At 32.7% G+C, this 12829-nt stretch overlaps 1 protein-coding gene across 1 annotated transcript; it reads right to left on the minus strand.

The window, feature by feature from the left end:
• Window positions 1–6242: 6242 nt before the first annotated feature.
• Window positions 6243–9201, minus strand: LOC120121644. The gene is made up of 7 exons (XM_039140961.1): window positions 9051–9201; window positions 8752–8952; window positions 8001–8049; window positions 7814–7887; window positions 7570–7685; window positions 6877–6982; window positions 6243–6423 (listed from the first exon to the last, which is right to left on the minus strand). Exons 1-7 carry the CDS (start codon window positions 9160–9162, stop codon window positions 6329–6331), a joined length of 753 nt encoding a protein of 250 aa, XP_038996892.1. The 5' UTR covers window positions 9163–9201; the 3' UTR covers window positions 6243–6328.
• Window positions 9202–12829: the final 3628 nt, after the last annotated feature.

Genomic DNA, 12829 nt, shown 5'->3' on the forward strand with positions numbered 1-12829 from the left:
ACCATCAAATTCCATTGTTAGTATACCACTTCTAACATCGATCTTTGTATGTGATGTGCTTAGAAAAGGTCGGCCTAAGAGTACCTAGGAATAAGAATCTGACCTATCATGTTCCATGTCATTGACATAGAAATTTGCAGGAAAGAATAATACATCGACCTTTACCAAGACGTTTTCCATTACTCCCACTGGTAGATCACATATTGATCAGCCAACTGTATGGTTATTCATGTTTCCTTCAAAGGATCGTTAGTAATCATTTTATATATAGAAAATGGCATAACATTAATTGAAGCTCCTAAGTCACACATTGCACGTTTAATTTTGAAATTACCTATTTTGCAAGGTATAGCGAACATACCTTGATCATTCATCTTTGGTGGGAGTTTTCGTTGAAAAATTGTAGAAACATGTTCTCTAAAATTTACCTTTTCGTGTCCCATTAATTTCCTCTTTGTAATGCAAAGTTCTTTTTAAAATCGAGCATACCTTGGTACTTGTCGAATTACTTCAAGAAGAGGTATGTTGACTTGAACTTTTTGGAAAACCTCTAAGATCTCCCTTTCTTCAGCTCTTTTATCATGCTTCATCAACATTGATGAGAAGGGTGGTGGCGTGATTTCATGAGAAGAAAGAGAAGGATGTGAGTCAGACGTACCTTGTATTTCTGGAGGTGGTGTTTCCTCTTGTTCTTCCTGATGTGCGTCTTCCTGATGTGTGTCTTTTTTCTGCTAGAACTTTGTGTGAGATAACTTTTCCACTTCTGAGTGTGATGACACTAACATTCTCTCTCGGATTTAACTCCGTTTGAGAAGGTAGTTTTCCTTGTGATTCCAATTTTCCCATAGTTTGAGCTAGTCGGCTTACTTGATTATCTAACTATTGAAGATGTGTTTCGGTTGGTTTTGGAATTTTTCTTGGGATGCAATGAACTTTTCTTGTGAAATTGCTAACTTTCCTATGAGTTCCTCCAATGATGAGTTTTGCGTTTGTTTTTTAGGAGGAGGCCTTTGTTGATAAGTTGGTCTCTGATTTGCCGCATAGCTGAAGTTTGGGTGGTCTCGCCATCCTGGATTGTAAGTATTGTTGTATGGGTTGTATTGTATTTGTGGAGGACCTGGAAAGTTCTCTACTGTATTGATTTCTGCATTGCCTCTTTGTTGTATCAGCGGGCAACAATCCATCGGATGGTCTAGCTTTGTGCATATCCCACATACTCTTGTTGCTCTAGATTTTCCTGCAACAAGTGAATTAACTACTTCAGTTAATTTATCTAACTTATTTTCAAGTGAAAATGTACTTATCTCGTGAACCCGTCGGCTGGGTTCACTCGAAAACTGTTGAGAGTTGGTTGCCATGGTTGAAATCAATTCTCTTGCTGTTGTTGGGGTTATGTTAACTAATGTTCATCCACTGGCGGCATCCACCATTTTCATCTCCATTGGTAAAAGACCTTCATAAAAGTATTGAAGTAACGTTTGCTCACTTAATCCGTGTTGCGGATAACGTGCACAAAGCTTTTTAAATCGCTCCCAATAGTCATAAAGACTTTCTTCGCTCTTTTTCTGAATGGAAAGAATGCTCCTTCGCAACTCTCTTGCTTTAGCCGCTGGAAAGAACCTGTCAAGAAAAATTCGATTCATGTCAGCCCATGGATTAACTGAATTTGGAGGTAAATAAAATAACCAATCTTTAGCCAAGTCAGATAAAGAGAAAGTGAAAGCTCTCAATTTAATTTGATCCTCGGTAACTCCATATGGTTTCATACTAGTGCAAACCATGTGGAATTCCAACAAGTGTTTGTACGGATCTTCAGTGGGAAAGTCGTGGATAGAGGGAAGAAGATGAATGAGTAATGTCTTTAATTGAAACGGAGTCCCGCCACTTGGAAAATTAATGCATAATGGCGTTTGAGTGACAGGAGTTGTGGCTAGCTTTCGGATCGTTTGTTCTTCTTCTGCCATCGGGATGTTGTATGCGTCTGCTTCAGAGTTTGTCTCTGGAATTGATTCTGCTTCTGAACTTTGTTTTTGTTCTTCTTGTCTTTTTATCTTTTCTCGAAGCGTTTGTGCATGGATTCTCCGTGCTCGTGCTTCGATCTCTGGATCTAGATCTACTAATTCACATGGGTTACTTCTGGTCATAAATCAAAAACTAGAAAAATAAATCAGTACTTGTCGTTAGTCCCCGGCAACGGCGCCAATTTGATAACCGTCGTTTTGTTATCAAAAATAATTCCTGGCTTCTTAATAAATAAAAATGAAAATGTAGTATAGAGAAACAAGGTCGATCCATAGGGACTGTGGTGTTTCTGATTTAATAAAAATCTTTCTTGATTTTAGAAAAAGATAGAATTCCAGATGAAGTTGAAAAGATATATTAAAATAAAATAAATAAAAAAATAAAAATAATATAATAATAAATATTAATAGTAATAAATATAAAAAGTTTTTTTTAAAAGTTGTGGTTAAAATAAAAAATAAGAATTAAATAAAAAATAATTAAATAAACAAATTAAAGAGATTAAGATAAAGAGAAACTTATTGTGAAAGCAGCCTCAGACTTCAGCTTTGTCTCAAATTCCTAGGATCATCGAAACAAATTTTTACTTTAAGATTCACGTAAGCTTACAAGAACATTTCTTCGCTGCCAACTCGGATTGTGCCGTTTCAACAACAACTGATTCCGATCTCAGTTTCCTCTTAGCAAACAATTTTGTTAAGTGTGTTCTCGGGAAGTTGAATATGCTTCAATAAGCAAATCCTTCTTCAAACATTAACCATAACAATATCCGGACCAATGTCAAAAATAGTTTTGATTTGAAAAGTAAGCTTCAGAAAATAGAGAGAAAATCCGAAGCGATTTATGTACCTTACAATTCTCACGTTTGGAATTGAGCCTTCGCTTTAGTCTTCGACTTGAAAGAAAATTAGCTAAGCATAACCAAAGTTATACTTAGCATAATAGAAAAGTATGCGAAAAATAGAGAGAAAAAGAAGATTTTATTCTCAAAATGAGAGAGATATGTTTCTAGGCTCACCCTTAGAGGGTATTTATAGCCTTCAAAATCCTAAAAACAAGCTAAAACATCTTAAATGCTAATTAAAACACTTAAAACTATTTAAACTAAAATACCTAAAAAAATAATATAATATTTTAAATCCTAATTAAAATACTAAAACCTATTTAAACTAAAATACAAAGATAAAGATAAAATATAAAAATAATATCCTAAAACTTAATTAAAATACTAAAAATCTATTTAAACTAAAACACAAAGATAAAATATAATGTTTAAAATATTATCCTAAATTTGAGTTTAATCCAAATTCGAATTCCAGCCAGCTTTGATTCTGAAAATAAAAAATCTGCAGAATTGTGTCCTTTTTTTTGCAATTTCTATAATCTTACGTCCTGTACAGAAAATGAATTAAAATGAACAAATAAGCCACAAAATTCAATGATTAAAGAGTGATTTAAAAGTAAAATATTAACTAAATTAAGCATTTATCAGTTTATCAAATCTTTCAATTTGAGTCGTGAGTCGGGAAAGTGCGGCTAAAATAGCCATAAGTGTCTTGCTATTATTGTCGCCCATCCTGAAATCATAACACTCAAGAAAATTTTAAAGTAAAATAAAAATAAAAGAAAGAAAATTCAACAAAGCAAGAAACCTCACAAGTCACTCCAAGAAAGTAACACAGTGAGAGGAAAGTAAGGCGATCTTGTACTCTTTAAAACTCAATTTACCTAGTAGTCTTCCACAGTTCGTATCGGATTTTGATTACTAGCAAAGGTGATAAGAAAACCTAAAAGCTCTAAGAGGCCAAACAAGGGTTAGACTCCAAGAGAACGAGAATGCAAAGAAAGAAGAAGTATGCAAATTCTTTAGTCCTACTAACACAAGAAAGATAATGTGTTAGATAATGCAAAAGAACAATAAAAAGGAAGAAAAACAAAAGAACCTAAAGCACTAAGAGTCAAAGAAAAAAAAACCAAACCAGAAACCTAGAAAACGCTGGATCAACTTGAGCAACGTTTTTTTAGGGGGTTACCAGTGTAAAACTTTTGTAAAAATTCTTGAATTTCTTTCGATGCGTCGAGAAACCACCTGTAAAAGTTCAGAACCGAATACCTTCAGTAGTATTTAGTAGACTCTGTTGAACGGTGAGTCCTCAAACAATCTGTTTTTTGTGATTGCTTTGTTCGAAGGTGTTCTTGATCTCTAAAAATTCTGATTTTTTTTGTGTGAATGATATTAAATATATGCAGTTTCAATCTGAAAATTTTCACCACGAAATTTCTCCTATAGAAGTTTCAAGAAATTTGACAAGATTCTAGACTAAATCTGCTAATGAAACTTGAATGATGTACTTGAAGGCTCTAACGAACTCCAATTGGGGTGAATTTTGGATTGGAGACTACTCTTAGGATGAATATGATATCTAGAGAAAATTAGCCCTAAATTCCTTCTTTTGTATTTTTTTTGAAATTTTGGCTTTTTCAGCCCTTTTTTGTTTTTTTTTTAAAACTAACAAGAAGGATTTGAATCTAAATTAAAATTAAATAAAAAAATCTGAAATGACGAATCTTTTTTGAACTAGCTCCGTTGGGTACCTTGACGGTTTTGTGTGCAAGAACAAGCAAGATTGTTTCCTTCTTTCCAAGAATCGACCCAAATCTGATATCAATTGATAAAGAAGAGATGGCGGGTTAATGGACGTTGCTCTTGTTGAAGAATCAAACCTAGAAAGCTCTAGACTCGATGAAGAACAAAGGGGATAAATAGGGGAAGGTGGCGACATCAACTAGTATTCTTTAGGGTTTCTTTTAGATGCTGGAATTAAGGCAATAAAATTAGAACAAAATAAACAAAAGATAAAGAAATTGAAAATAAGATAATAAAGAAATCAAAAGATCTCCCTTATGAAGGTAGACGGTAAAGATGATTGATGGTACGGATGTATTTGTGGAAAATAGATAGATAAGTGTCCTATCGAACCCTCCTCATAGTAATGAAAAGACAAACTCGATAAATGGCTCTAACCAACCCTCCTAGTCGCAATGAAATGACAAATTGGAGTGTGAAGATTAATCTCCCTCACAAGAACTTGAAAGAACTCCAAGAGAATAAGCTTCGAAGGCACAAGGTGTTCAACACTTGCAAAAATGAACTATCGTTGTATTATTAATCAAAGAAATCTGATTTACAAAGTTAAATGAAGCCTCATTTATATAGGGGCTGAGTTCTAAAGGTCCTAAATAACTAATGAATAAAATAATAACAAACTAAATATTTCTTAGCTCTAATTCCTAGTAAAATAATAATAACTAAAATTAATGTTTTAACTCAACCTTAATTTCTAATAAAATAATAAATATAATCCTGAAAGATAATATATCATCTTATATTAAATTATATTACAAATAATCAATATAAATATTGAAAATTCGTAATATTTACAAAATCACGTATTAATCTCATATATGAATTTCTACATGTGATATCTTCAATAAAATGAACATATCTTGAGTTCCCAATATCAGATTGATGCGATTCAAGAACCGTTGAAAAGCTAAGAGACAGAAGGTTATATATCCAGAAAACATATTGACCAAATAAGATCAAGATCCCATTCAAAAAGTCGTCACAAGTCTACTACTGTTCTGATCTTCTTTTCCAAGGCTTGGACGAGTGGATCATTTGGAAGAGTTATTACTTCTTCCTTTGATGTGAGCCTTGCGATGCATGTATCAACGGACCTCATTAAAAACCCCTTCTAAACCTAATAAGGGGAAAAGAGTACCCAACTATCATAAATCAAAAACCAGGTACATCATTCATAATGTCATGATTGATGATATCAAGACAAACCGAATCAAAAAAACAATGAAACACCAGTACGAAGTGCCCAACTAGTTAGCTTGTGTGCAACAATATTACAAGAACGACTAGAAAATGTTATACGAAAACAAGGCTTAGACTGAAAGATGTCACAAGCTTCCTGAACAAAGATACTCGGAGTAGAAATGTCCCCGGAATGTCTTGATATCTTGTGCACAAGCATCATCAAATCAGTTTCAAACTGAACATCCTCCCAACCTTTATCACATGCAAACTGCAAATCAGCAAGCAACGCATGAAGCTCCGCAAAGCCAGCTTCAATGCATCCAAAAGGTTAAGCCAGATCGGTAAGGACCTGGCCTTTCTGATCACAGGCAAATTCAAATAGTTTACATTCTCAAGAACCAGTGATAATATACTTCGATCCTGTTTGGTATTTAATATACTTGATAAAGTTGATATGCCCATCAGTTTGGATCTCATTCACAAGACTCGATAAGAAATCAGCCCATCAATTGTCTCTACAACCAGATGATTCATGCGCACCAGTAGCAGCAAGTAAACACGTCCTTTGGGCCCTGTATGCACCAACCAGAACTTGTCAACTCAGTTTTTAGCTATAAACCATTACATGCCATATGTGTGAACTGACGATCCTTCGTTAAGGAATATACTAGGACAATAAATAATTAATTTAGGCCACATGCTTTAATGAACCAACGGAATATATTCATCTTTTTGTTTCCATTCTTTATTTTTCTTGAAATATCCATATCCGGCACCCACATCCAATGTTATATCAAGTCATGGTATAGGGATATGCGCCTCTTAAGAAACATATTCGGATATAGGTAAAGAATAACCCTCCCAAGACCCTCTATATATATGAAAATCTTTAGAATGATAATAAAAAATGAACATATCACGTCAAACAAAAAACAATGTTTGACGTTACACCTGAATCTGAGATATATGAAAATATAATAAGTTATAATCAAACTAGAGACGATTTGTAGGATGCAGTGGGTTACCTAAGTCCAAGGCTTCAATTTCATCTTGGTGGAAATAGTTATAACCTTTTGTTTTCTCTTTCTTGCTCAAACTTGAGTTGATCTTCTCCACGGCTGCAAGTAGATCCTGAAAGTACACAAATAAATGAACACGATTTGTATTGGATGATTACCAATTGAGAATGTAGCAGTTATGCTTTATAAAGAATTGGTAATTAAAAATTTAAGATAAAAAAATGTCTACAGGATTTGGTATTCAATATATTTCAGATTTTAAGCACCTATGGAGAGATCTTTAAATCAGAAATCACCATCCTAATACCTTAGCTAACCCAAGTCAGGTGCATCCATCCAACAAAGAAACAATATAAGCATCACAACAGGAGCGTGGCTTCAACATACAATTATTACTGTTCGAATCGATTTTCTATTTTTTGCTCAGCCCAATCCTTCATCCCATGATACATTTTCTTGGCACAATGTCAAGAAGCAATAAACTCAATTCAAGAAGAGGTTGTAATTTTTTTTTCTTTTACCATTTTAATTCTGCGTTTTCAATGTTCCAAGTTTTAATCATGCCCTGTTTAAATGTGGAAAGAGTTTTTATAAAACCTTCCTGGTGTAGCTCTAACATAAAGGCAAAACTCTAACAAAGTACATGAAATTTAAAACATTAGTTAGAATCCTCAACAACCAAACACATGAACTACATACCTCCCACGATGCTAGATTTGTCATATACGAAGGAAGACTTTCATAACCATCCTTAGAAACTTGTAATACTGGCCCCTTAGCTTGAGCTTGAACGTGATTTGGGTCTTTTTCCTCTTCTGCAACGTAACATGGCATTAAAAAAATGACATAATATTGATTACAACCCGCTATTGGTCAGTCATAAACCCAATAAATGGATGGTCAATGGCAACTTAAAAGTGTAGTAAAACTCTGTAATTTCTACCTCTATTTACTTCAATTGTGTCTGTAATAGGCTTATCTGTACCCTTGATGTTGCTTGTTTTGTCTCCATTGTACCTGCAATTTAGGCTTAGTGATAGTTTGTAAAGGAAAGAAAAAGAGGACCAACAAAAGAGCAAGTGGTCCTTGTACAATCAATATAAAGAACTTTCAAGACTCTGAAAACTTACTTCATGTTTTCTCCAAAAGATAAATTAGAGTCATCAACCTTTTGATTAGCTGCGGATGCAAAAATGGCAATAGTAGAAGCTCATTCTTATTCTGAAAGGGTAAAAATCCAATCCATCTTCTATAGATTGAAAGTGGGTATTACTCGAAACCCCTCAAAAAATGATAACTCATTTCATCTTCTATGGATAATTACAAGAAATAATGATTTAAATAGTGTAAGGAAAGGGGGAAGTAGGAAAGAAAGAAAGAAAGAAAGAAGCAAGCAAAAGCGCAAACCTTGAGATGCTAAAGTGGCAAGACAAACATCGGAGAGCCCAAAATTCTTTAGGCTCAGCGATTCATCAAGACTACAAGAAATAGCATCAAGGGAAAACACCAATTTCTTTTTCATCAGTGCTTAATAAAAGAAGATTTCATTAATTTAATGTACTATTTTATGATAAAAGTTTTGCATTAAACGTGAATTTTACAATTCTACTATCTTGATTTTTAATGCATTAGTCAAATTCTTAAGGAGGGGTAAAAGTTTTGCAAATTATGCTTTAAAAAGGTTGAAGGATACAACAAAGTATCTTCTTCAAAGCTATTCAAAGCTGAACTGGTTACGGCTGAAGATATTTCTTTTGAATCCAAAATATCCTCTTCGTCTTCATCTTCAATATCAACTTCTACTTATATATATAAAAAAAACAAGTGAGGTAGAAACTTACAATATATTCTGTAAAAGAAATTAAAAGTGTTGATACATACGGGAAATATAACCCAGAGGCTTGAGGCGATCTTGGAGATGAAGGAGATGGGTTTGGTTATTGTCGAAGACTTGATAACAGTGGCCTAAGAGTTCCTCGAAGGAAACGGTGCCGAAGGACATGGAATCGAGGAGGTTGAGGTCGGCTGTGGCGGTTGAAACGCGACGGTTTAGGCATTGAACGAACGTCGATGAAGCCGAATCTGAGTTGCCAAAAGTACGATCATCAAAATAAGAACAGTTTGGTTAGTAGTAGGAGAAAAAAAAAGAGGTTGAGAAAGAAAAGGAAAAGGGGGATAACCAAGAGGGATGGGGCGGCGGTCGATGGATTGCTTCAGAGCGTCGCAACTGCTTTGAAGGTGGTTGCAGAATGAACCCAGACTTTTGCTCAAATTTGTTATCAATTCTTCCATTTTCTTTGAGATCGGCTTCTGCTATTGCTATTTGCTATCACTTTTAACTTTTGATTTTTCTAATTTCATTTGAGCGCCAAACTCCTCCTTTTCTATCTTTGGGTTAATGCATTCTTTGGACCCAAAGTATATTCTTTCTCCATTTCTGTCCTTCTACATTTGTAGTCATGTCAAGATCTATTAATATTCTTTTCAATAAGTCACTTCCTTTTATTAGTCTATAATAAAACGTGTCATGTGTACCTCCAAGTAAGGGTGGGTACTCAATCAATTCGAGTTAAAAAATATTTAAGTTCACAATTCGTATTTTATAGGTTAACCTTCATTTAAAAAAAATTCAAATCTATTTTATACAATTTAAGTATTCAAATTCCAATTTAATTATAATTATTTATAGGATTAAGGTATGGATTAATTCCAAATTTTCAAATTTTCTCTCTCTATATATATTCATTTCACATTATAATATCATTTAAAATATTAAATAAAATTTAAAATTATAAAATATATTTAGGCTTAAATATACAAAAGGTGTCCACCCTATGCCAGTCTTTCCAGTTTAGTGCCTAATATTTATTTTGTTCAAGTTTGATGTCTAATATTTCATTTTATTACTCAAAATGGGTCAAGCCATAACAAACCGTTAAGTTTGGTCGTTAACCCATTAAAAATGATTTCTTCTGCTCTTTCTCTGTCTCATTAACTCACTGTTCATTTTCTTTTTCTATCTTGAATTTTCTCGAAAAAATTGGTGAAACCTTGTCTAAAAATGATTTCTTTATGCTGAAAATATCATGTAAGAAACTCATGCTCTAGTAACACAAACTATGAAAGATCATGTTTTAGAGCTCAAGTTAGTCTCACAAAGATTCTTCATTTAATCTCAACAATCCCATCGCCGAGCAAATTTGCCCCAAACCCTTTTGAGAATAGAGGGTTTGATATATACTTATGCCATGACCATTTTTTTAGTTAAATAATTAATTTTAAAATAATTATAACTTTATTTTGATGAATTTGGATTTCGGTTTATTTGAAATTTGGAGTCTCCATCAACCTTTGGGTTAGGTAGGTCGAATACCTAAAAACATCTATTAAAACAATTTTAAGAAAAATCATTTTTAAGACAAAAATTGGTATGCGTTTACCAAAGACTCATTTTTTAAGGGTTCGAGAGTCGATTTCGCGTGGGGCAGAGCTAGCACCCCCACGGCGCCCAAAATTGGCACTTCTCAATTATATGTTATCTAAGTAGTGGAATTTTACAAATTCAAATTCAAAATTGAAATTACGATCCTATTATTTTTATGATTTTTAAAAGAATGAGTGAATCTATTTTAAAATATCCGCCTCAGTGAAAATAATTTAATTCACTCGATCTTATTTGAAAATGGTGTTCTTCTACTACGTGTATTAACTGAAATTTTAGTCCAGTCATGTTGGACGTAATTTCATTAATCCACGACGTAAGACAACATTGCCTTTGAATAACAAAAAAATGAGAAAACACATGCATAATTTATTAATGCATAATTTATTAATGCAATAGTAATAAATGGTGTATATAGAATGAATGAAATATTGATAAAATATAATAAAACTAAACATGGATAAATAAATAAAATAACTAAACTAAGGTATATAAATAAATACATGAAATAAATAACAAAGAACATTTATATTTATTAAAATAATTGTGTAAAACGTAATATATAAAAAATATAAAAAACAATAATATATCAAAAAATATTTAAAGTGAAAAAAAACTATATTTGATTAACTTAATAAGAAATATATAATAATATTAAAATATTTTATTTGAATAAACCTCGAAATGGCACCCTGTGTTTGGGGATCTTCTATAAGTTATTCGAATAATTAACAAATAATCTTATAAAGTTTTATAAAACTAAAAAAAGTACTTAATAAAATATTTGAAAAATATCCTTTTTGGTATTAATATATAAATACATACATGAACTTTTCTATAATATATATATATATATATATATGCACACTTCATATTTAACGTTATAGTTTTATAAATATTGAAATTACTACTTAAAATAATATATATGCATATTATATTCAAAAAATAAAAATAAAATAAGTGTACACATAATAATATATGGACTAAATTGAAACAACATAAAGAATGATCAAAATGAATATGGAGCAAAATTAAGATTACAAGTGTAAATGTGACATTTTCAAGCATGTAATAGAAGAAAGGACTAAAATGAAATAAATCTAAAATTGCAAACCAAATTAAATATTTAGCCATCATATAAACAAGTTATATAGTGAACAAAATATAAACATATGAAATTGCAAGCAAAATGCAGAAAAAGAAAAAAAAACACCTAAAATGAGATATAAAGGCATTATGACCAAACTGAACTCGCAAAAAAATTATGAGACCAAATCAGGAATTCAAAAACCTCTATTTGAGGAATAGATTGAATTGAAACAAAATAGGGCAGAGTCCTTACATAATTAGCCCACAAAGCAAAAAACACGATTGTCCTAGTTCACTTAAACGACGTCGTTTTGAGGGATATATATACCCTATTATAAAATTTTTACAACCCTACTCCCCCCATTTGATTCAGCCACTCAAAACCAAAGAGAGAAAGAAAATAAAAATTTCTCTGAAATCCTTCCCTCACCGGAGAAGATTCTGTCGCTCAGTGGAACCGTCAACCGTCTTTCATGGCGGCCGAAGTTCGAAATACACTGTCTAAAATGACGCTATCAACCTCATAATCTCATATCTAAAATCCTCTAAGCCTAAAACTCAACCAAACGACCTAGATCTAAGGAGTTACCTCTCGGTAACTTATTTTCCAACGTCGTTTGAATGCTTCTAGTGAAAGATAGTCCTTCGAAGGTAAGCCTTCTCCTCTTTTCTTCTTTTTTCCTCTCGTTTTAGTTTGAATGACCCTTTTTTATTCGATTTCTTCTCTCTATTTTCTCTTTTTTTAGGATCTCCCCTCTTTTCCATTTTTCATTCAAGCCCCCTTTTAATATGCTTGTTCTCGGTCCTTTAATGGTTAGGGTAACTGATTTGGTGGAGCTAGGGTAAGGGTTGATGATTGCCCTATTTTGATTGATTTCTCTACTTTTCTTGTCAGTGGAGTGAAACAATGACGCATGTGAGTGTATGAGGTGACAATAGTGGTAGTAGGTGGCTAGATCGGTAGCGGCAAGCCTTGGTAGAGGATGGTAATGGCAACAAACTTAGTAGTTAGGGTTTGCCTTAGATTTGGGCTTACGACTTTTGTTTTGGCCCAGTTTGGGTCATGTATGTGTAAGTGGGCATGTTGGGCCCTTGAATTTTGACTTGTAATAATAATAGTAATAATAATAATAATAATAATAATAATAATAAACATAAAAAATGGTTACAACCTAGATGAAAACGAGTGTCTACACCTTCCCCTTTTTTCCCATTCTTGTGTTAACAAGAATAGGGTAAAGATAAAAAGATAACGCGTTTTTGTCTGATTCTATCTTTTATTTTGAAATTTTGATGTTGTCTCAAGTGAGACTGAAAATTATCTTTATCTCAAGAGTGATTTTTCAAAGTTTTGTTTCAAGGGAAACGATTTCAAAGAGATAAATTTTAAAAGTTGCGTCTTTAGAAGAAAGAAATTTTAAGCAAGAC

Source organism: Hibiscus syriacus, unplaced genomic scaffold (assembly GCF_006381635.1).
Source record: "Hibiscus syriacus cultivar Baekdansim isolate YM2019G1 unplaced genomic scaffold, ASM638163v2 tig00110377_pilon, whole genome shotgun sequence".
Classification (NCBI taxonomy): Eukaryota; Viridiplantae; Streptophyta; class Magnoliopsida; order Malvales; family Malvaceae; genus Hibiscus; species Hibiscus syriacus.

Excerpts from the sequence above, each read along its gene's own strand:
- LOC120121644 (XM_039140961.1), bottom strand. The coding sequence starts at position 9,162 with ATGGAAGAATTGATAACAAATTTGAGCAAAAGTCTGGGTTCATTCTGC. Across the intron at positions 8,953-9,050 it reads CCGCCGCCCCATCCCTCTTG|ATTCGGCTTCATCGACGTTC; the intron begins GTTATCCCCCTT and ends TTGGCAACTCAG. Across the intron at positions 7,686-7,813 it reads CACAATTGAAGTAAATAGAG|AAGAGGAAAAAGACCCAAAT; the intron begins GTAGAAATTACA and ends GTTACGTTGCAG.